Source organism: Piliocolobus tephrosceles, chromosome 5 (assembly GCF_002776525.5).
Source record: "Piliocolobus tephrosceles isolate RC106 chromosome 5, ASM277652v3, whole genome shotgun sequence".
Taxonomy (NCBI): Eukaryota; Metazoa; Chordata; class Mammalia; order Primates; family Cercopithecidae; genus Piliocolobus; species Piliocolobus tephrosceles.
Window position 1 is genome coordinate 42,660,708 of NC_045438.1, and position 25,366 is coordinate 42,686,073.

Sequence of the window (25,366 nt, forward strand, 5' to 3'; positions counted from 1 at the left end):
TTCCTTCCTTCCTTCCTTCCTTCCTTCCTTCCTTCCTTCCTTCCTTCTTTCCTTCCTTTCTCTCTCTCTCTCTTCCTTCCTTCCTTCCTTCTGCCCTTCCCTTCCCTTCCTCCCTCCCTTCTTTCTTTCTTTCTTTTTTTTTTTCACTGTCTTGCTCTGTCACCCAGACTGGAGTGCAGTAGTACAATCTCGGCTCATTGCAGCCTCTGCCTCCCTGGTTCAAATGATTCCCCTGACTCAGCCTCCCAAGTAGCTGGGGCTACAGGCACCTGTGTACACACCTGGCTATTTTCTTGTATTTTTAGTAGAGATGGGGTTTCACCATGTTGGCCAAGCTGGTCTTGAACTCCTGGCCTCAAGTGAACTGCCCGCCTAGGCCTCCCAAAGTGCTGCGATTACAGGCATGAGCCACCACACCTGGCCTGAGTTCATTTTCTTTCTTGCTGAGGAATATCTTGTAGATGTTTTCAGTGATTAATTACTTTTAGTGAATGATTGATTTAGTGAATGAGTGTTTACCTGGATATAGAATTCTAAGTTGACAATTGCTTCTTCAAAACACTAAGAAAAAATAGTTCTATCATTGGCTTGGATTTATTATGATTCCTTAAAGTGGCATTTGCCTTTTCTGCGTACTGCTTTCTAAATTTTCTCTGCATTTTTGCTGCTCTGTTTCACTAGGATGTGTTTAGGTATACATTAATTTGTTCTTTCCCTTGGCGACACATGGGATTGTTTTTATTCTCTACTTGGAAGTCTAGTGGACATCTCAAAACTGAACTTCTAATTTTCTATTCCAAATCTACTCCACTCACTGTTGTGCTAGTTTTAAGTAATGGCAATTTGATCTTTTTAATTGCTCAGAAAAAATTTTGATAGTCTTCCTTCTGTCATCTTTTGTCTCCCACACCCCACAATCAATCCATAAGGAATATTGGTTCCATTTTCAAAATGAGCCCAGAATCCAGGTGCATTTCATTAGACCCACTGCTACCAACCTGGTTTAAGCCACTATCATTTCTGGTCTGGATTATTCCTGTAGTTTCTCCTGGTCTCTTTGCTTCTAATGTTGTCTCCTCTGTTCTCTACTCAGAAGCCACAGTGATTTTTAAAACAAAAGCCAGATCATGTCACTACTATGTTTGAAACTGTCATTGCAACCTTATCTCACTCACAGTAAAAGCCAAAATCTTTGTTACTATTTTTATTTTTTATTTTATTATACTTTAAGTTCTGGGATACATGTGCAGAATGTGCCAGTTTGTTATATAGGTATACACGTGCCATGGTGGTTTGCTGCACCCATAAACCCATCATCTACATTAGGTATTTCTCCTAATGCGATCCCTCCCCTAGGCCCCCACCCCACCCCCCAACAGACCCCAGTGTGTGATGTTCCCCTCCCTATGTCCATGTGTTCTCATTGTTCAACTCCCACTTATGAGTGAGAACATGCAGTATTTGGTTTTCTGTTCCTGTGTGAGTTTGCTGAGGATGATGGTTTCCAGCTTCATCCATGTCTCTGCAAAGGACATGAACTAATCCTTTTTCATGGCTGCATAGTATCCCATGGTGTATATGTGCCACATTTTCTTTATCCAGTCTATCACTGATGGGCATTTGGCTTGGTTCCAAGTCTTTCCTATTGTGAACAGTGCTGCAATAAACATACATGTGCATGTATCTTTCTAGTAGCATGATTTATTACCCTTTGGGTATATACCCAGTAATGGAATTGCTGGGTCAAATGGTATTTCTGGTTCTAGATCCTTGAGGAATTGCCACAGTGTCTTCCACAATGGATGAACTAATTTACATGCCCAACAATAGTGTAGAAGTGTTCCTATTTCTCCACATCCTCTCCAGCATCTGTTGTTTCTTGACTTTTTAATGATTGCCGTGCTAACTGCTGTGAGATAGTATCTCACTGTGGTTTTGATTTGCATTTCTCTAATGCCCAGTGATGATGAGTTTTCTTTCATATGTTTGTTGGCCACATAAATGTCTTCTTTTGAGAAGTGTCTCTTTATATCCTTTGCCCGCTTTTTGATGGAGTTATTTGATTTTGTCTTGTAAATTTGTTTAAGTTCCTTGTAGATTCTGGATATTAGCCCTTCGTCAGATGGATAGATTGCAAAAATTTTCTCCCATTCTGTAGGTTGCCTGTTTACTCTGCTGAGAGTTTCTTTTGCTGTGCAGAAGCTCTTTAGTTTAATTAGCTCCCATTTGTCAATTTTGGCTTTTGTTGCCATTGCTTTTGGTGTTTTAGTCATGAAGTCTTTGCCCATGCCTATGTCCTGAATGGTATTGCCTAGGTTTTCTTCAAGGGTTTTTATGGTGTTAGGTCTTACGTTTAAGTCTTTAATCCATCTTCAGTTAATTTTTGTATAAGGTATAAGGAAGGGGTCCAGTTTCAGTTTTCTGCATATGGCTAGCCAGTTTTCTCAGCACCATTTATTAAATAGGGAATCCTTTCTCCATTGCTTGTTTTTGTAACATTTGTCAAAGATCAGATAGTTGTAGATGTGTGGCGTTATTTCTGAGGCCTCTTCTCTGTTCCTTTGGTGTATATATCTGTTTTGGTACCAGTACCATGCTGTTTTGGTTACTGCAGCCTTGTAGTATAGTTTCAAGTCAGGTAGTGAGAGGCCTCCAGCTTTGCTCTTTTTGCTTAGGATTGTTTTGGCTATACAAGTTCTTTTTTGGTTCCATATGGAATTTAAAGTAGTTTTTAAAAATTCTTTGAAGAAAGTCAATGATAGCTTCATGGGGATAGCATTGAATCTATACATTACTTTGGACAGTCTGGCCATTTTTATGATATTGATTCTTCCTATCCATGAGCATGGAATGTTTTCCCGTTTGTTTCTGTCCTCTCTTATTTCCTTGAGCAGTAATTTGCAGTTCTCCTTGAAGAGGTCCTTCACATCCCTTGTAAGTTGTATTCCTAGGTATTTTATTCTCTTTGTAGCAATTGTGAATTGGAGTTCACTCAAGGTTTTGCTCTCTGTTTGTCTGTTATTGATGTATAGTAATGTTTGTGATTTTTGCACATTGATTTTGTATCCTGAGACTTTGCTGAAGTTGCTTATCAGCTTAAGGAGATTTGGGGCTGAGATGATGGGGTTTTCTAAATATACAGTGATGTCATCTGCAGACAGAGACAATTTGACTTCTTGTCTTCCTATTTGAATGTGCTTTATTTCTTTCTCTTGCCTGATTGCCCTGGCCAGAACTTCCAATACTATGTTGAATAGGAGTGGTGAGAGAGGGCATCCTTGTCTTGTGCCAGTTTTCAAAGGGAATGCTTCCAGCTTTTGCCCATTCAGTATGTTATTGGCTGTGGGTTTGTCATAAATAGCTCTTATTATTTTGAGATACATCCCATCAATACCTAGTTTATTTAGAGTTTTTAGCCTAAAGGGATGTTTTCTCAAAGGTCTTTTCTGCATCTATTGAGATAATCATGTGGTTTTTGTCATTGGTTCTGTTTATGTGATGGATTACATTTATTGATTTGCATATGTTGAACCAGCCTTGCATCCCAGGGATGGAGCTGACTTGATCATGGTGGATAAGCTTTTTGATGTGCTGCTGGAATTGGTTTGCCAGAATTTATTGAGGATTTTCACATCTGTATTCATCAGGAATATTGGCCAGAAATTTTCTTTTTTTGTTGTGTCTCTGCCAGGTTTTGGTATCAGGATGATGTTGGCCTCATAAAATGAGTTAGGGAGGCATCCCTCTTTTTCTATTGTTTGGAATAGTGCTCCTCTCTGTACCTCTGGTATAATTCAGCTCTGAATCTGTCTGGTCCTGGGCTTTTTTTTTTTTTTTTTTTTTTTTGGTTGGTAGGCTATTCATTACTGCCTCAATTTCAGAACTTGTTATTGGTCTATTAAGGCATTCGACTTCTTCCTGGTTTAGTCTTGGGAGGATGTATGTGTATAGGAATTTATCCACTTCTTCCAGATTTTCTAGTTTATTTGGATAGAGGTGTTTATAGTATTCTCTGATAGTAGTTTGTATTTCTGTGGGATCAGTGGTGATATCCCCTTTATCATTTTTTATTGTGTCTACTTGATTCTTCTCTCTTTTCTTCTTTATTAGTCTGGTAGTGTTCTATTTTGTTAATCTTTTCAAAAAACCAGCTTCTGCTTTCATTTATTTTTTGACGGGTTTTTCGTTTCTGTGTCTCCTTCAGTTCTGCCCTGATCTTAGTTATTTCTTGTTTTCTGCTAGCTTTTGAATGTGTTTGCTCTTGCTTCTCTAGTTCTTTTAATTGTGATGTTAGGGTGTTGATTTTAGATCTTTCCTGCTTTCTCCTGTGGGCATTTAGTGCTATAAATTTCCCTCTAAACACTGCCTTAGCTGTGTCCCAGAGATTCTGGTGTGCTGTGTCTTTTTTCTCACTGGTTTCAAATAACTTATTTATTTCTGCCTTAATTTCGTTATTTACCCAGTAGTCATTCAGGAGCAGGTTGTTCAGTTTCCATGTAGTTGTGCAGTTTTGAGTAAGTTTCTTAATCCTGACTTCTAATTTGATTGCACTGTGTTCTGAGAGACAGTTTGTTGTGATTTCTGTTGTTTTACATTTGCTGAGGAGTGTTTTACTTCCAATTATGTGGTCAATTTTAGAATAAGTGCGATGTGCTGAGAAGAATGTATGTTTTGTTTATTTCAGATGTAGAATTCTGTAGATGTCTATTAGGTCTGCTTTGTTCAGAGCTGAGTTCAAGTCTTGAATATCCTTGTTAATTTTCTGTCTCATTGATCTGTCCATTAGGGACAGTGGCATGCTAAAGTCTCCCATTACTATTGTGTGGGAGTCTAAGTCTCTTTGTAGGTCTCTAAGAACTTGCTTTATAAATCATGGTGCTCCTATATTTCATGCATATATATTTAGGATAGTTAGTTCTTCTTGTTGCATTGATCCCTTTACCATTATGTAATAGCCTTTTCTCTTTTGATCTTTGTTGGTTTAAAGTCTGTTTTATCAGAGACTAGGATTGCAACCCCTGCTTTTTTTTTTTTTTTTTTTTCATTTGCTTCCAATTTGCTTGGTAAATATTCCTCCATCCCTTTATTTTGAGCCTATGTGTGTCTTTGCACACTTATGAGTCTTGACTCTTTATCTAGTTTGCCAATCTGTGTCTTTTAGTTGGGGCATTTAGCCTGTTTACATTTAAGGTTAACATTGTTATGTGTGAATATGATCCCGTCATTATGATGCTAGTTGGTTATTTTGCCTGTTAGTTGATGCAGTTTCTTCATAGTGTCGCTGGCCTTTACGATTTGGTATGTTTTTGCAGTGGCTGGTACCAGTTTTTCCTTTCCATATTTGGTGCTTCCTTCAGGTGCTCTTGTAAGGCAGCCTGGTGGTGATATCTCTCAGCATTTGCTTGTCTATAAAGGATCTTATTTCTCCTTTACTTATGAAGCTTAGTTTGGTTGGATATGAAATTCTGGGTCGAAAATTCTTTTCTTTATGAATGTTGAATATTGGTCCCCACTGTCCTCTGGCTTGTAGGGTTTTTGCTGAGAGATCCGCTGCTAGTCTGTTGGGCTTGTTTTTATGGGTAACTTGACCTTTCTCTCTGGCTGCCCTTAACATTTTTTTTCCTTCATTTCAACCTTAGTGAATCTGACAATTATGTGTCTTGGGGTTGCTCTTCTTGAGGAGTATCTTTGTGGTGTTCTCTGTATTTCCTGAGTTTGAATGTGGGCATGTCTTGTTAGGTTGGGGCACTTTTCATCTTCTAAGTTGAATATCCTGAAGAGTGTTTTCCAACTTGGTTCCATTCTCCTTGTCACTTTCAGGTACACCAATCAAACGTAGGTTTGGTCTTTTCACATAGTCCCATATTTCTTGGAGGCTTTGTTCATTGCTTTTCATTCTTTTTTCTCTAAGCTTGTCTTCACACTTTATTTCATTATGTTGATCTTCAATCTCTGATATTCTTTCTTCCACCTGATCAATTTGGCTGTTGATACTTGTGTATGCTTCACGAAGTTCTTGTGCTGTGTTTTTCAGCTCCATCAGGTCATTTATGTTCTTCTCTAAACTGGTGATTCTAGTTAGCAATTCCTCTAACCTTTTTTCCAGGTTCTTAGCTTCCTTGTATTGGGTTAGAACATGCTCCTTTAGCTTGGAGGAGTTTGTTATTACCCACCTTTTGAAACCTACTTCTATCAATTCATCAAACTCTTTCTCTATCCATTTTTGTTGCCTTCCTGGTGAGGAGTTGTGATTCTTTGGAGAAGAAGAAGGCCAAGGTTTTTTTTTTTTTTTTTTTTTTGAAATGGAGTTCGCTTTGTATCCCAAGCTGGAGTGCAGTGGCGCGATCTCAGCTCACTGCAACCTCCACCTCCTGGTTCCCAGTTCAAGCAATTCTCCTGCCTCAGCCTCCCAAGTAGCTGGGATTACAGGAACGCATCACCGCGCCTAGCTGATTTTTGTAGAGATGGGGTTCCACCATGTTGGCCAGGCTTGTCTTGAACTCCTGACCTCGTGATCCACCCAACTTGGCCTCTCAAAGTGCTGGGATTACAGGTCTGAGCCACCGCCCCTGGCCCAAAGTCTTTATAGTTAACTGCAAGGTCCTACCTGGTTATAATCTTCTTCTCCTCATCTTTACCTCTCTTATTCTATATACTCCAACCACCCCATTTACCCTGGGTTTCTCAAACACATGCCATGCTCCTGTCTTTATATTAACTGGATCTTTCTTCTTGGAACACCTCTTACCCAGATAGCCATATGGTTAACTCCATTACCTCCTTCGTGTTTTTGCTTAAACATTATCTTCTCAGTGAGGACTACTGTGACCACTACATGCCAGTCCAACCTCTCTTATTCTTCTGTATTTCATAGCACGTTTCATCTTCTAAGTTGTTATAAAGTTTACTGGTTTATTATGTTTACTGCTTATTTTCTGTCATTCCATTAGAATGGAAGCTCTATGAGTGCAGGGGTTTTTGTATTTTGTACAATTCTATCGCCTAAGTACCAAGAACAGAGACAGGTACAAAGGAGATGCATAATAAATATTTATTGAGTGAATGGTGAACCAATCAGTGAGTTATTATTAATACAGAACTAGCACATATGTAACACAATATAGACCCAAAGTCTTTTCATAGAGCAGGAATACAGTGAAATATAGTTACATCCCAAATGCCCATTAATTGGTAAATAGGTAAGCAAACTTTTGTATAGCCATACAATGGAAGGCAACCTAGAACAAAAAGGAACAAAATACAGATAAAACAGAGCAACATGGATGAATATCAAAAACATTAGATGAAACAAGCCAGATTTAAAAAAAACTGTATATAATATTATTCTATTTGTAAGAAATTTTAGATAAATCAAAACTATGGACATGGAAAACAGGTCGGCAGTTCCCTAATGCCAGGGGTGGTATAAGGATGTGAAACAGGAATTAACTGCAAAAGGACATGATGGAGTAGGTGAGGGTTCTCAAAGTTTTCTGAAACTTGATTGTGCTGTTGGTTGGATTACATGTTTATTAAAATTTATTGAATGGTTTGCTTGAAATTGATACATTTCAGGGTCCATAACTTATTCTTCAAAAAACTACAAGCAAGCCTGGGCAATATAAGGAGACCCTATCTCTAAAAAAAAAAAAAAAAAATACAAATAATTAGCTGGGCATGGTGGGGGGCACCTGTAGTCCCAGCTACTCGGGAGGCTGGAGTGGGAGGATTACTTGAGCCCAGGAGTTCAAGGCTACAGTGAGCAATGATTATACCACTGCACTCCAGCCTGGGCCACAGAGCAAGACCCTGTCTCAAAATTAAAAAAAAAAAAAAGAAAGACAAAAAAGCTGCAAGCAACAAACAAATACACTTAATTCTGACCACATGCTATTAGAATTTAATCTTTCTTTAATTCAGGAAGCACTTCACAGTCTTGGGGCAACTTCAGAATGAATGAGCACCTCTGTATGGCAAAAATATGTATTTAGTAATTTGCTAAAGTTCAGAGCCTTCTGTACCAGCCTACTGGGCACCCCTAGCAACTGGAGGAACAAACTACTAGTTGTTGTTGTCTCTTTTTTTTTTGAGATGGAGTCTCACTCTGTTGCCCAGGCTGGAGTGCAATGGCTCAATCTCGGCTCACTGCAACCTCCACCTCTCGGGTTCAAGTGATTCTCCTGTCTCAGCCTCCCTAGTAGCTGAGATTACAGGAGTGCGCCACCACAGCGGGATAATTTTTGTATTTTTAGTTTCACCGTGTTGGCCTGACTGGTCTCGAGCTCCTGACCTCAGGTGATCTGCCCACCTGGTCCTCCCAAAAGTGCTGGGATTACAGGCATGAGTCACCACTCCCAGCTGGAGGAACAACTTTTCTGTTCCTCCACTGTTAGGATCATGTATTTGTAGGCTGCAACACCCACCCCACCCCCCACCCCGTACCCATACTATGAGCTCCGCCACGGGAGAGTCCGTACCTCACTTTCCTTATGCCCATGTGCCAGAGGTGCCACGCCCATAGGAGGTCCTCAGTCAATTCTAGTTGAATGAGTAGATGATTATTTCAGAGTGGCATACAAAAGAAAATTTATAGTCACCAACAGACTTGATGTTCTCTTGCTATGGAGTCAACATACTATATTATTACCAAAATTTTACATGTATTCCCGGATTTTTTTTGTCCATACTTGGAAGTTATCATTAAGGAGATAACATAAATGCTTATTTTTAATTGATCATCTACATATTGAGTACCCTCTATTTGCCAGGCAAATTTTGTTAGTTTGCAAGGATGGATGTGATGGTTAACAAAACAAAGATTTGGAAGCAATTATTTTGGGTAAATTGGGCAGTCATATAAAAGATGTCTTTTTTTTTTTTTTTTTTTTTTGAGACGGAGTCTCGCTCTGTCGCCCAGGCTGGAGTGCAGTGGCCGGATCTCAGCTCACTGCAAGCTCCGCCTCCCAGGTTCACCGTGTTAGCCAGGATGGTCTCGATCTTCTGACCTCGTGATCCGCCCGTCTCGGCCTCCCAAAGTGCTGGGATTACAGGCTTGAGCCACCGCGCCGGGCCTTAAAAGATGTCTTTAAGGACTGTTCTCTTTAGATTTTGGTGAATAAACTAAAGATTATTCATTTTATGGCAATTTTTGGAGTTTTAATACTGTGGATGAGTACTTTGTTTTGCTTATGAAATGAAGTAGAGCAAAATTAAAGACACTTTTCCTCCCAGGGTAGGGAGAATGTCTTTGGAAAAGGAAATTCCAGCACCACCCCTTGAGGTCTTTATTTTCCAGCATAAATCTTCCAACTGTGGGGCTCACTCAGTAAGTAAGCACACGTGAGCCACACCCTGCCTCTGCAGAGACTCATGCGGGGTGAGGCAGAGGCTAGGTATTTTGTTAATCCTTTTAGCTTGAGCAAGCAGAAGAAGGAAAACTCAGGAAATAAATCACATGAAAATATGAGAACAATAGGATAGAAAAGCCTGTCTTTCAGGTTTGCTTCCTGTTCTAATACTTGTGGAATGTGGTCTTCTACTGATGCTTAATATAACTAGAATATGCAAAGTTGTAATTCTTTCCTTAACAAAAGCTTCCCTTTGTCTTTTAGCATTATCCTGTTAAAACCAGCATCTCTCAGAATTGTTAAAATCTAAGATATAGTAGCCATTTAGTTGCAACTTCTATAGAGTAACATTTTACAAAGTAAACATTAGTTACATATACAGTTTTCACTGAATTTAGAATATCTAGTAAAGCTCCCATTCGCTTTTTATATTTTTCTAAGTAAGCCGACTCTTACAAAATGTAGCCAAATTTTGAAGAAATACAAAGTTTTTAAAAACCAGAAGATCTTCTAGTACAAACTACCTGAATAGTTAAAACAACTTTTGCATATCAGTTTTTAGTATCCTATTAGCAGAACTGCTAAATTTTAATTCATTTCCTTCCCATTAAGAAAGAATTTTTCTATGGCTGTAATTCCCATTAGCCAAGGAAATGTCACTAATTCGCAGGATGTTTATGGTCAAATCCAGAAATAAGGGTGTCAATTAATATAATCTTCATCTGCTTGTATATGGCCACTATCAACCACTGTTGCCTCCCAGGTCACTGCTGTTCTGATCAACCATCTCATCTCTTGGGACTCTGACTACCCCTTCCCTCCCACCATAATTCCTCCACCCCTAACAGCTGGGGTCTCAAAATGAGTCCTCACACAGCTGGCAGCATCTGGACAAGGCAGAGACCTCCAGGATTAGTAGTCATGGCATTCGTGTTCTGAGGACGGTTCCCTCTTCTTCCTGCTCCATGCTAGATTGGGCTGCCTAGAAAAGTCTGGCAGTAACCTAAGTTACAGGATTTGATAGTGGTGACTGTAGTAATTGTACACCATCTTCTCTAAAGGCACCAAGTTGTATGTGTGCCACTTGGACTTTGACCTAGCAAAGGATTTTCTCACAAATGGTCCAGATTGCCAATGTTTAGGCTTATGTCCACTTTAACTTTACCTAATAGATAGAGTGGCTTCCATCCAGGAGGAGTGCAAGTGTCACTTTGGGTACCCCAGGCGGGTGAAGCAAAGACTTCCCACATCAGACAAGCCAGTGAAGTCTGTGTTACAGGGCAGAATGCTTGAAAACCTAATAAGTACAACTTTTTGTCGTAAAGGCACACTGGCTTTCAGAAGGGGAAATTCTGTCTCACTAATTCACTTACTTTAATTTCTTGCTGGAAATAAATGAATAATCACAGTAGTTCTTTCAGAGCTTGAAAAATATTTAGAGTGTTCCGTGGAAAAAATCAGTAGATGCCATTAGTCTTTATTTTTAGGAAGGCTAAATAGAAGCTATTCCTCAAACTCAGCCATGGTATGATATAATGCGGCATTATTATAACAGAGAAAAGTAGTGGTGTGCTGAAGGCAGTTTACACAGGCTGGCGGGTCAAATTGTTACATTTCAAGGAATTCTGCAAGCTGTTTGATATCAGTTTTGCTAGCTGGTTGGAGGCCTGTAGAATAGGTCATTGCAGGAGTATTTACATCACAATAAACAAAGCAGTCTGAGGCCACCTCCTGCCTCCTCACCCCCAGCCCAAACCAGTTAAGCATTTACCAGGATATCACTAGATAAGAGATTGGTTTAAAAATAGAGAACAAAGAGTGGGACCAATGGGATAAATGCTGCAGAATTACAAATAGATAGCTTCTTCAGAGTTAGGTATTGAAACTAATCTTGCTTAGCATTTTAATAAATTCCCTAGAGAGAGGTAGTATACAGAGAAATGTCCATACCTTTCAGATGACATTAAATGTTTCCAGAGTTAAACTATAAACCCATGGGATTAACACCCAGAACTCTTAAAACTGTGTGAGTTCTAATAAGGCAAGAGTAAGGCAATTTGGGGGAAAATTATCTTAACATTCTCTTGTTAAATGGTAATTTCTAACCTTGTGTTACAACCTAGAAATGAAATTTAGAGATTTCTGTAGACGTTTTCTATGTTTATTAGTATAACTTGTTAGCTGTGATAAAAAAAAGGCCACTTAAATGCCAAGCCCCATCAGAAGCTCTAGAAACCAAGAACAAGAACCGTCCCACTCTTAGAAAGAAACCTTAATGCACACTTCCTGCAGTTTTGGTTGACATGCTTCAAGGATAATGTAATGGAACTGGAAGAGTTTCAGAGAAAATTGCCTAACCTGGTTGGGGTATTATAGGAATCCCAGATGAGGCTGAAGATTATATTAACTAGCAAATCATGAAAGGTCTTGAATAAGGTAAATATAACTGTATTAAGCAAATCCTGAAAAACTGGAACTAAAGTGCACTTCCTTGATCTTTGAAATAAGAATTTATAGAAGTAATAGAAACATACCATCGTTTCTTGAGGAAAAGAAGAAATGATAGCAACCTCAAAGTTTAACTTTCATCAGTATTTAAAAATTATTATAGTTACATATTTTGAATATGCAAAATTTACTGTGTATTTTCCTCTGATCAGTGACCCTTTATCAGATAGGCTCCGTCAAAAGGAAGAGTGAGTCATTCTCCCTCTTAACTTACCTTTAACCACTTTTGTTTGTTTTTTTTTTTTTCTTACAGCAACTCAAAGCAAAGAGCTGGAGGAGCCAGCCATTATAATTGCTTACTCTCATCGCTTAGCTCCCCAGGTGGGATGTGTTTCCAAGACACATTTTTGTATTTATAAGGAAATGTAGTTAGGATTAATTTTATTGTCCTAATTAGAACTCACATTTTGGTTAAATCCTCAATTTCATTAAAAAAAAAAATCACTGTTTCTTAAGAGTGAATTAGGCAAAGGGAAGAAGATAAGGGATCACACTGTTCTAGGGAAAAGATCTTCCTCACAGTGGTGGGTGGGCTGTTTGGGTGTGAAAAGAATAGGGCAACTTAATTAACCATGACGAAACAGACAAGTGTCTTTCAAAAAAATCAGACAAGGTCTGCACAATCTTAATAATAAAAATTTTAGAAAAAAATGATTTTCATGTTAGTTCAGAAAGCTGTGGTAAATGACCTAAATATATTGCACTTTCTGGTATTTTTTACTTTTTAATGAAATATATACCTTCAGCAAAGTGCACACATCGTTTTAGACATCTCAATGAATTTTCATAAAATGAACACATCCAGTAATCACCATCCAATCTAATGCACCAAATGTAGATGTTCCATATACTGTATATATATATATACACACACACATTGTACATATAGTATGTAGATTACTTGTCATACTAATCATCAATTGTAAATATGAAGGATATTTATTTGTATTCATATTTTTAAGAAAATTGAGATTTAGCAGGATATTATAGAAGGGTTTAATTCACCTTTCAAGTTTGTTATAGTTCTTTTCCCCTTTTGTGTATTTTAATCACTTTATTTCACAGTAATTCTTTTGAAATAAAGGAGAGGTGAGCACTCCAGAGTTTCAGGTAGGAGACAGCAAACAGTATACTTTGTTGATCTCACACATAGACCTATCATTTAGATTTGTTATCGAGCCTGATTAAGGCCATTAATGCTTTTTTTAAAAAAAATTATATTTGTTAAAAGGAAGGTAATTTTTAAAACGAGAAAAAAAAAAAATGGACACGGGACATGAGAGTGCCGCAATACTGCAAATAGAATGTAAGGAAGGAAATAACTTTTAAGAAACAAATTTTGTTAAATTAAGTACCGTGACTAAATACTTTAATTCCTTTTCTTGTAGTCCTTAAGGATCATTTGACTTTGAACCTTTTAAGTTAAAGAGGAGTAGCCTGAAAGCCTGAGTTCCCTACCACCCTGAGGGGGTGCGGGTGCTGCGGGGCCGGTCGGGGGCTTCCCCCATCCCCTGCTCCTGCGCCCTCCCCCCGCTTCCCCCTCCTCCCCTCCCTATCGCCCTCACCCCCCTTCTTCCCCCGTGACCCCTGACCCCAGCTAATCTGCATAGAGGAATGACAGGCATCCGCTGGGCAGGATCCGCCGCGCCGGCTGCGGCCGGCCGGGCTGGGAGACCCGCGCGGGGGAGAAGGTGAGGGGACCCGGCGGGCCGCTCGGCACAGGCCGGGACATGAACGCTTGGAAGTCTGGCTGGGAGCGGACCCATGATCGAAGGACCAAAGGAGCCGCGTGATCGCTGGACCTGGCCCTGCGACCCCAGTCATGGGCCAGACCTCGGTGTCCACGCTGTCCCCGCAGCCCGGCAGCGGTGAGTCCCGGGCGCACGCGATGCGCTCCAGCCGCGCGGGCGCGGGGCTGGCGGCGGGGCCCGGGGGCAGGCAGGGCTAGTCGTCTGGTCGGGTTCCGCTCGGACCCGCCAAGTCCCTCGGAGAAACCCCAGAGGTAGCGCTCGCCAAACTCTTTGTCGTGAAAGAGGAATGCCTTTTGGGATCCAGCCGATTTTACCTTAAAGGCACAGGCTCCATTTTTCTGTGCGCGGTGCTTCGCTGTGGTTTTGTATCCAAATTATTTCGGAGCCAGAAACTTACGGGAAACGCCATTTGCGTATTACTGTGTTTTTAAAAACGCGAAACTTAGAGAGCAAGAGAAACATGCCAACAGGTTTTTCTGTATTTATGAGCAGACTAGGAATGAATGCTTTCAAGCTTGTCAACTGATTTATGGTTTGTTATTTGGAGTAGAAGCGCTGATCGCCTGATCCTGGCAGAACGCTGAATACTTAATAACTACCCCCGAAATGCGTAATTGTTTCAAATGAGACTTGTTTTGTTTATAATAGACATAGCAGCTATAACATTTAGGGAAACATATCTCATGAACTTAGTTCTCCAGGACTAAAGTTAGTTGTATGGAAACGTGTGTAACGTGTCTGGGTTCTAATGCTCTGTTTTAAAAGTCTCTTTTTTTCCCTTTTTTTAAACAAAAAGAGGGAAGGAAGGTACGTCTGGCATTTCCCCAGCAGTGTAGGGATTTAAAAAAACAAAACAAACAAACAAAAAAAACTGTTTGGTAGTGTTACTTGTGATTGGATAAGGAAATAAATTTAAAAGGTACTATTTTGATATTTTTCCATCAACGATTAAAAATAAAACTCAAAGGAACCATTTATGTCGTTCGTTGAGATATTTGATACACTTTTGAAATTGTGCAAACATCAACAGGATCTTGCTGAAAGGAAATGACAGGGCACAGAGGAAGGTTTTTTAATCTGCCTCAGGATGTCTAGCTAGATAGCATTCTGTCATTCCAACTTCCCACCCCACTTTATACCCAGTGGGTTTCTTTAGGTAGCACAGCTGCACTCCCTGAGATACCACAAGCTTTGCTGAGGTTTCTGTTAATATCACAGAAGACCTCTCTGCAAAGAAGAGACATCAGAATCAGAATATACCTTCTTTACCATTAATGACAGGGCTACAGCTCTGAACATCAAAAAGACTTCATGTTGATAGCTTTTCGAGAGATTTTTGCGGGGAGGGGTTGAGTAGGATTTTAAATTTAGTAAAACTATTTTGTGCAAGTAAGACTCGATTTCCTTTGTCTTACCTTAAAGTAGTGTGAGACTTCTTTTCAGTTCCAGGAAGGGTTATATTTTTAAATTTGTGCACCGGCAAAGACAGAATTAAATCAGTACTCCAATACGAGAGGTATACAGAAAGTATTGTCCTGAATTTAGTGATTTTTATCACAAAATATTATTCGAGTGAATATTAGAAAAGCAAATTTTGCCTTAATAAAAATCAAGGAGTACTATATAAATGATGTCTAATAAGCAAATAAAATCCTGAAGTGAGACTCCCTGCCTCTTACCCAGTACAGCAAAAAACACCCGGATTGCTATAATTCCAAATCAAATGACTGATTATAATGAGAACCTGTAATCTACTTAAGTAAAAAGTGTTTTAAACAAAAAGTTATGCTTTATCATAGAAGATAATTCAGAAAAATATCTCACAGAATGGTGTTATACTTAAATTGCAGGTCCTCAGTTTTGTGGATTACAAATGTGTATGAATTGAAATGACCAATCCATACATCGTAAATAGAGGGTTTTTTATTTTTCAGTTAAGGGATGACAGTGGTTATGACTTAAATTGTGGTATTGTAAAAGCAGAACAATTTTCTCGTGGTATCCAGTATCTCTAAGTCTATTAGAGCTACCCCGTTTCCCTGAAGGTTTGTCATCAGATTCTAAGTGAAAACCAAAAAATAAAAATAAAAAATAAAATAACGTTCGCTGAGTTTTATATTCTTGTCTGTATTTTTCTGAGTCTGAGACTGTCAAACTCTCTAGTATTCCAGGTATTTTGTTCACTCCTTGTTAGCTGTTTAACTCTGGCTTTCCAGATGGTGTGAAGATCCTTGTTTGATCTTAGCCATCGACTAGTTGTTTAAGTCTGGAGCAGCTGCTTAGGATTACAGTATTAAAGATGATTCTCATCTTAATTGCTTAGTGGGTGAAAATCTGTTTAAGTCAAAGGAATCAATAGCACAGAGTTTAATTATTCATACTTATCGCTCAATTTGGCCTTTTGTAAAAATCTTCATTATAGGCTAGAAGTTAGCTTGCTTCTCCCCGTTTTGACTTTAGGCTCTCTAGAGCCTTTCAATTTAGGTTGCACCTAATTCTCTGGGATCTAGGAAGACCATTAATAATTTTTTCTGAAAATATGCAGTTAGATCCATTATTTTAAAAAAAGCTGTATTGATGTATAATTCACATACTATAAAGTTCACCCATGGAAAGTGTACAGTTCATTGTTTTTCAGTTTGTTCACAATGTTATGTGACCCTCAGTCTCTATTCCCACCCTATTCAACCAGCAGGCTCTACTTTAATTAAACACTAATCAACTCTTCTGTCTCTATAGATTTGCTTAGTGAGAACATTTCATATCAATAGAATCATAATGTGTCATTTTGTGACTGGCTTCTTTCAGTTAGCATAATGTTTTCAAGGGTCATCCATGTTGTAGCATGTATCAGTTGTTCATTTCTTTTTATTGCCAAATAATATTCTACTGTACGAATATGCCACATTTTATTTATCCATTTATCAGTTGATGGACATTTGGGTTATTTCTGCTCTGGGCTATTTATGAATAATGCTGCTCTGAACTTATTGTACAAGCTGTTGTGAAGATATGCTTTCATTTCTCAGGTATATATTTAGTAGTGGAATTGCTAGATTATATGGTAGGTAGTTCTATGTTTAACCTTTTATGGTGTTGCCAAGCAGTTTCCAAAGAAGCTAGACCATTTTACATTCCTGCCAGCAGTGTATGAAAGTTCCAATTTCTCCATATCCTTACCAACATTTGTTACTGTCTTTTTGATTATAGCCATCTTAGTAGGTGTGAAGTTATATCCCATGGTTTTGATTTCCTTTAATTACTAATGACTTTGAGCGTCTTTTCATCTGCTTATTGGCCATTTGTATATCTTCTTTGGAAAAAATGTCTTCAGGTCCTCTGCCTAATTTTAGTTGGATAATTTGACTTCCGTTGGAGTTTTAGTTCTTTATGTACTAGATCCAAATCCCTTGTCAGATACATGATTTGCAAATACTTTCTGCCATTCTCTGGGTTGTCCTTTCATCTTGATAGTGTGATTTGCTGCTCAGACTTTTAAAGTTTTGATGATGAGCAGTTTATCAATCTTTTTCTTTTGTAATTTGTGTTCTTGGTATCACATCTGAGAACTACTGCCTAACCAATGCAAGAAGATTTACACCTATGTTTTCTTCCGAGAGTTTTATAATTTTGGCTCTTACATTTAGGTCAGTAATACATTTTGAGTTAATTTTTATGTGTGGTGTGATGTAGGGTTTCAACTTCATTCTTTTACTTATGAATATCCAGTTGTTCCAGCACCATTTGTTGAAAAGACAGTTCTTTCCCCATTGAATGGTGTTCCACTGTTGTCAAAAATTGATTGACTGTATACGCAAGGGTTTACTTCTGGACTCTCAATGTGGTAATGCCAATTACCACAATGTCTAGATTACTGTAGCTTTGTAGCAAATTTTGAAACCTAGAACTATGAGTTTTTCAACTTTGTTCATTTAAAAGTTTCTACTGGTTATTCTGGTTCCCTTGCATTTTTCATATGAGTTTTGCAATCAACCTGTCGATTTCTGCAAAAAAGCCAATTAGGATTTTGATAGCAATTGTATTGAACCTGTAGATCAATTTGGGTAGTATTGCTGTCTAACAATAAGAAGTCTTCTAATCCATGAAAATAGATGTCTTTCCATTTCTTTATATCTTCTCTCTTTTCACCATGTTTTGTGGTTTTCTTTTTCTTTTTTTTTTTTGGAGACGGAGTCTCTCTCTGTCGCCCAGGCTGGAGTGCAGGGGCCCGATCTCAGTTCACTGCAAGCTCCGCCTCCCAGGTTCACGCCATTCTCCTGCCTCAGCCTCCGGAGTAGCTGGGACTACAGGCGCCCGCCACCTCGCCCTGCTAGTTTTTTGTATTTTTTTTAGTAGAGATGGGGTTTCACCATGTTAGCCAGGATGGTCTCGATCTCCTGACCTCGTGATCCGCCTGTCTCAGCCTCCCAAAGTGCTGGGATTACAAGCTTGAGCCACCGCGCCCGGCTTGTAGTTTTCAGTGTAGTGCAGTGGTGCGATCATGGCTCATTCACTGCAGCCTCAACCTTCTGGGCTCAAGTGATCCTCCAACATCAGCCTCTTGAGTAGCTGGGACCACTGGTGCCCACCACCATGCCTGGCTAACTTTTGTATTGTTGTTAGACATGGAGTTTTGCTGTGTTGCCCAGGCTTATCTCAAACTCTAGAGCTCAAGAGATATACTCACCTGGGTCTTGCAAAATTGCAGGGATTATAGGCATGAGCCACCGTGCCTGGCCTGAACTCATTTTTTAGTCCTACTAGTTTTTCAGTGGATTCCTTATAATTTTCTATATACAAGATCATACTATATACAAGATATATTTACGTGTGCAAAGAAACAACATTTTAATTCCTCCTTTTAGAGTTGAATGCCTTTTTTTTTTTTTTTTCTTATTTAATAGTTCTGGCTAGAACCTTTAGTCTAATGTTAAGTAGAAGCAGCAATTGTGAGCATTTTTGTCTTGCTCCTGATCTAACAAAGAAAAGTCTTGCTTTTTTTTTTTTTTTTTAACCATTTACTGTGCTATTAGCTATGGTTTCTTCATAGGTTCCCTTTGTCAAAAAGTTCTCTTCTGTTCCTAGTTTGTCAGTGTTTTTATCATAAAGATTGTTCAATTTTGTCAAAGGTTTTTCCTGCCTCTATTGAGGTGATCGTATGGTTTTTGTTCTTTATCCTATTCATTTATCACATTACATTAATTGATTTTTGGTTGTTAAACCAACTTTGCATTCCTGGGATAAATCTCACTTGGGTAATGTGTATAATCCATTTTGTATGTTGCTGGGTTAGGTTTACAAGTGTTTTACTGAGAATTGGATCCATTATTTCTAAGTACAGGCTAAAACGATATGCCCCCAAATAGGATGGTTTCAGTACCCTCTGGCATCATGCCTTAGGAGGACTGAGACTTCTGGCATTTCATTGTCAAGTATAGAGCATGGTAGATTGGATACAATAAGTTTTTGATGAATATATGAATGAGTCAACAAATAGTTTGACTGCTTTAAGCCAATGACCATATGAATGAGAGGTATGTATTATTTATATTAGTTTTTTAGTCCAAGAATGACAGTACTCTGACTGTATTGTCTGAAGGGAGGTGTCTGAATCTAGTAACTATTTCTTCTAGTTTTTTCCAACCCCACCCCATTTTCACAGTACCACAGACCAACACTTGGCTGCTTCTCCTCAACCCTTGGGTTGAAAGGGCAGATAATGCCACTGTCCCCATTTTTAAGAGACAAGAGAACAAGTAAATAAAGTGTGCAGGATCATACCTAGGTTGTGATAGAACCTGTATTTATCTGTGTCTCTGGGCTTCCAAGTTTTATTCAGGGCCCTGTATTTGTCTTGTCCAGAATATTTATCCATTTCCTTGTAAACCAGGCACAGGAAGAAGTCCTAAAGGCAAAAACTGATGGAGTTTGTTTTCTTTACGGTGTAATATGCACATGGTAGGAAGGCAAACATTACAAGATGGTTTGGGATAAAAATGAGTTTACTGGCCGGGCGCGGTGGCTCAAGCCTGTAATCCCAGCACTTTGGGAGGCCGAGACGGGCGGATCACGAGGTCAGGAGATCGAGACCATCCTGGCTAACACGGTGAAACCCCATCTCTACTAAAAATACAAAAACTAGCTGGGCGAGGTGGCGGGCGCCTGTAGTCTCAGCTATTCGGGAGGCTGAGGCAGGAGAATGGCGTAAACCCGGGAGGCGGAGCTTGCAGTGAGCTGAGATCTGGCCACTGCACTCCAGTCCGGGCGACAGAGCAAGAATCTGCCTCAAAAAAAAAAAAAAAAAAAAAATGAGTTTACCCCCTCCCAGAATCCTCCAGTCCCACTTTCCATCTATAACCCAGCATGAACAATTTTTTTTCATTCCACATAGTTTTCATTCATAGATATCTTTGTCAGCAGTCAAACAAGATATACTATACTTACTGCCCAATACTTCAAATTTTTCGTGTAATATAGCTTGAAAATATTTCCATCTTGATCTCTTTAATCCTATAAATGAACACTATTATAGTATGTGGATATATCAAAACTTCCTTTAAAATAATCCCATTGTATTTTAATATTGTTCCTGGGTTATCTGCATATGTGTATGCTATTGTGAACAATATTGAAATGAACATCCGTATCTATGACCTCTCTCTGCACTCCAGGCTCAAATATGCAACTCCCTATTTGACAGTTCTGTTTGAAAACTTGCTGGGCATCCCAGAGGTAACATAGATCTAATGGAAGATTTGATTTTGTCTTCCAAGCCAGTTCTTCCCCTGACTTTCTACATTTCACCAAATGATACCCCAACCACTCACTTATTCTAGCCCAAGATCTAGGAGTTATTCTTAGGTTTTCCTTCCGCCCTCCACATGGATCCATCAGCAGGTCTTGCCCTTTTTTCTTCCCAAATATATCTCAAGTCCATGCTCTTCCATCTGTCTTTAATGCCGCTATCCAAGCTCTGGGACCATCCATACATGGACAGCTGCAAGCTACATGTCCTAATGACATATTAGCAGTAGAGTTGCTAGGTTAAAAGATTTGTGTGTTTTATTTTGATAGACTTTGCTACATTACTCTCAAAGAGGCTCTCTCAATGTATCTGCTTATTATATGAGACTTTGTGTTTCTGTACTCTGTCACCACCACTGCATATCAGGGTCACTCTTAGCCCATAGCCTTGTGAGAATTAGAAGTCACTTCCTCTGGTGAGGCAGCTCCACAGCACAGACTTAACAAGTGGAACATTAGCAGGAATTTAGTTCCCACTCATTCTCTTATCTATGTGTACTTCTGCAGTCAACACTCTACACAACTGTACATGACCACAATGCTGTGCATAAATAATTTTTTAGACTCTTTGTAAATCTATATTTAAAAAATGGCATCTTATTTTAGTTATGAGTGATGCAGGACACTTATATTTATTTTTCTTTAAATTGACTATTTTTAGACTTTCCTTACTTTTATGGTTTCTTACAGACTTGTATTTTCAGGAGATTAGCCTTATGTCTATTATATATTTTAACATTTAAAAATTTTTTCTCATACCTTAAATTTGTTTACAGTATTTTTTTATAAAAAACTTTAAATTTTTAAGTCAAATTGATTAGTCGTTTTCTTTCTTACAAGCTAGGGCTATTTCCTCTGCTTTCCTCTGCTATTTTTCTTGTGTTTTAAATATTTGATCTCTGTAATTTATTCTGGCTTAAGATGAACAGATTTAATAATATAAAACTTTTAAACTTTTATATGGCCAAAAAAATTAACATCAGAAAGTTGAAAAGGAAAATAATGAAGTTGAAAGAAATATTTAATTATAATTATTATTATTGTTATTATTATTATTTTTTGAGACGGAGTCTAGCTCTGTCGCCCGGGCTGGAGTGCAGTGGCCGGATCTCAGCTCACTGCAAGCTCTGCCTCCCGGGTTTACACCATTCTCCTGCCTCAGCCTCCCGAGTAGCTGGGACTACATGCGCCCGCCACCTCGCCCGGCTAGTTTTTTTTTTTTTTGTATTTCTTTAGTAGAGACGGGGGTTTCACAGTGTTAACCAGGATGGTCTCGATCTCCTGACCTCGTGATCCACCCGCCTCGGCCTCCCAAAGTACTGGGATTACAGGCTTGAGCCACCGCGCCCGGCCAAGAAATATTTAATTATGTATAAAAAATAATAGTTAATATCATTAATGTACTAAGACCTCTTAAAAGTCAATAACAAAAAGATAAACAACATAGGAAAACAAGTAAATAACATGAACAGGCATTTTCTTTTTTTTTTTTTTTTTTTTGACGGAGTCTTGCTCTGCCGCCCAGGCTGGAGTGCAGTGGCAGGATCTTAGCTCACTTTAAGCCCCGCCTCCTGGGTTTACGCCATTCTCCTGCCTCAGCCTCCGGAGTAGCTGGGACTACAGGCGCCCGCCACGTCGCCCGGCTGGTTTTTTTGTATTTTTTAGTAGAGACGGGGTTTCACCATGTTAGCCAGGATGGTCTCGATCTCATGACCTCGTGATCCGCCCTTCTCGGCCTCCCAAAGTGCTGGGATAACAGGCTTGAGCCACCACCGCGCCCGGCATGAACAGGCATTTTCTAAAATATCTAATGGTTACAATTGTGAACTCACTATGGACCAGGAACTACTCTAAGTGCTTTACTTGAATTAACTTTTTAATACTTATGACGTTCATCCGGGGTAACTGATATTAATATCCCCATTTTATAAATGAGGAAAACCAAAGTACAAGAGCTAAGTAACTTGCCCATGTCACTTGACCAAAGAAGAACGTAAGTGGTCACTTGACCAAAGAAGAACGTAAGTGATCACTTGGTATATATATGAAATAAGATTTAAGCAATTAAATGGAAAAAAAAAAAAGGGACGCAACTGATCACCTATGAGTATAGCAAAGATTAAAATGAGTAATTCCCAAAAGATATTTGTTTTGTGGTAATTTACATTGTTACAACTTATCAGGAAAGCAGTTTGGCAATATATTTTAAAAGTAATAAAATATGCACTTAGGCCGGGTGCAGTGGCTCACGCCCGTAATCCCAGCACTTTGGGAAGCCAAAGCAGGTGGGTTACCTGGGGTCAGGAGCTTGAGACTAGTCTGACCAAAATGGTGAAACCCTGTCTCTATTAAAAATGTAAAAATTAGCGAGGCGTGGTCACGGGCACCTGTCATGTCAGCTACTTGAGAGGCCAAGACAGGAGAATTGCTTGAACTTGGGAGGAGGAGGTTGCAGTGAGCCGAGATTGCACCATTGCACTACAGCCTGGATGACAGTGAGATTCTGTCTAAAAAAAAAAAAAAAAAAAAAATGCACTTAGACTACTCTTAGACCCAGTAGTTCCTCTTATAGAAGTACATTGTAAAATAAATAATTAATTGCTCATAAAAAAAATTTTTACAAAAGCCAAAAATTGGAATTAATAGTCAAACATCAAGAGACTTGTTGAATTTATTGAAATACAGACATGTGATAGAATAAGCCATTTAAAAATGATGTAAAAATATTTTTAAAGGCAATTTTAATGATAAATAGCATCAACAAGTGAAAAGGCAGGTTGTGAAGTAATATGGTTCCATTTTAAAAATATGTAAAAAAGAAATTTATTTGTACATACACATACACATAGAGACATAGAGGAGAGGAACTTTTTTTTTTTTTTTTGAGACGGAGTCTCGCTCTTTCGCCTGGGGCTGGAGTTCAGTGGCATGATCTCAGCTCACTGCAACCTCCACCTTCTGGTTTCAAGCAATTCTCCTGCCTTAGCCTCCTGGGTAGCTGGAGTTACAGGCATGAGTCACCATGTCCAGCTAATTTTTGTATTTTAATAGGACAAGATTTTATCATGTTGGCCAGGGTCGTCTCAAACTCCTGACCTCGTGATCCGCCCGCCTTGGCCTCCCAAAGTGTTGGGGTTACAGGCGTGAGCCACTGTGCCCGCCCAGGAACTTCGTTCTTGAAGAGTTGGTGTGACAGTCATGGCTTTTCCCTGCTTTGGAAATGATCAAACCCAAAGTTTCCATATCCACTGTCCACCTGGCTCTCCACCGTAATTAAAGTCGTGAGCTGACCTGCAACTGTACTAGCTTTTCTCCAGCTGCGTGGATTCTGAGCTTTAAGCTCAGTGGCTGGTTTTCAGCTACTTTTTTTTTCCTTTGTCAGTGATGAAAACAAAAACATTGGTCCCAATGTAGCCACCTGCTTTTTAGGTTTAATTTTTTTTTAGTCTGTTTGATAATAATGTGAATGTCACTTACTTTGAGAGAAAGAATGTGAGCAAAATTTCAACATCACCTACTTCTCTTTGGTCCATAGCTCATCAGATTTGGTCGGTGAATAATATTCCAAATATTTTAATTTTATTTTTAGCAGTCTGAAATAGAAAATAATAATAAATTTATTTTATTTTTAGCAATCTGAAAACATAATGGCTAATGAGCAAGTCACACATCACCTCTTGCCTTCTTAATGCAGTGGGGAAGGAAATAAGAATTGTAAGAATTGGTCTTACAATTAAGCCTATTTAATTTGAATAGAGGAAAAATTCCAACGTTTTTTCTTTTCTTTGGGGACTTTACTGTAGCAGGTTAACTGCTAGTCTGTATTCTTGGGAGAAAATATTAATATTTAGTGAAGACTCGACTGGTGCAAAAGTGGTATTAAGGATAGAAATAGTCTTAAGAAAATAAACACTTCTTGTTTCCTCCCCACAAAAGCAGGGGAACAAAAACCAATACTACAGAAATACAGAAAGGAATGGGCAAGTCACATTACTTGCTAAAAGGTTGCTCTAACCATTATCATTTATGTTTATAAACCATCCCTCCATTTATTTTCATTTCAAGGGGCTGGATGTTTTTATTCACATCAACCTTCTGGCAAGTAAAACACTGCAGCCCTTAACACTAAGGAAATTTGGCTGCCAAGGAAGGACTGAAGTGCTATTTTGCTTAAGAATATCCTGGAAAGCTGTGCTGGTATGTGCTTGGCAGGTATAGTCCTACAAATCAGCCTGTTTTATGAGGGGATATTAAGAAGGAGAAGAGTGGCACCTTCATGCAGGAAGCAGTTCCTAAATTAAAGTTATTATATGTAAGGTGTTATGCTAAGGTGGGAAGTTTCAAAGATAAATCCTACACAGACCCTGCCCACAAAGCGTCCAGTCTAGATGATGCTTAGTGAAAATGTGCAGAAATGAGAGTGGAAGGGAAGGGATACCTAGAGAATTGTAGGACTAGATCAGGAGGCAAAACACAGAATGGGGACAAGAATTCAGGCTCTGAGAAGGAAAGGGGTGGAAGGCAATACTGAAAACCACAGGCAATGGGAACCACTGAAGCTTTTTTTTTTTTTTTCCATCAAACCAGAGAAATGATTATTGCTTTGCCCAGGAGATGAGTCGGCCTGCCGCATGCAGTATAGGTTTCATGGGGAGAGACTGAAAGTGGGACCAAGAAGTAGGCTGGAATAATCCAGCAAGGTGACGTGGATGCCTGATGTGGGGTGAGAGGTGGGTAGAGAAATGGGAATAGGGTCTCACCCAACTCTCAACTCCCAGAGTTACCCAGTTTGTGTCTGCAACTCTGACCTCTCTCTGCACTCCAGGCTCAAATGTGCAACTCTCTATTTGACTGGTCTGCTTAACTTGCTGGGCATCCCAGAGGTAACATAGATCTATACAGAAGGTTTGATTTTTGTCCTCCAAGCCAGTTCCTCCCTTGACTTTCTACATTTCA

The 25,366-nt window shown here is 39.1% G+C and overlaps 1 protein-coding gene across 5 annotated transcripts in view; it reads left to right on the forward strand.

Moving 5' to 3' along the window:
* Nucleotides 1–25,366, forward strand: part of PHACTR2 (phosphatase and actin regulator 2) — a 307,677-nt gene that overhangs the window by 128,753 nt on the left and 153,558 nt on the right. Inside the window, exon 1 of one of the 5 annotated variants that reach the window (XM_023183775.2) lies at nt 13,479–13,723. The exons of 3 other annotated variants lie outside the window; for them this stretch is intronic. In XM_023183775.2, the coding sequence (XP_023039543.2) occupies nt 13,678–13,723 (46 nt within the window). In that variant the 5' untranslated portion in view covers nt 13,479–13,677. Of the gene's footprint in view, nt 1–13,478; nt 13,724–25,366 lie in introns of those variants that run through there. One more of the 5 variants, XM_023183776.2, reaches the window with a different exon arrangement.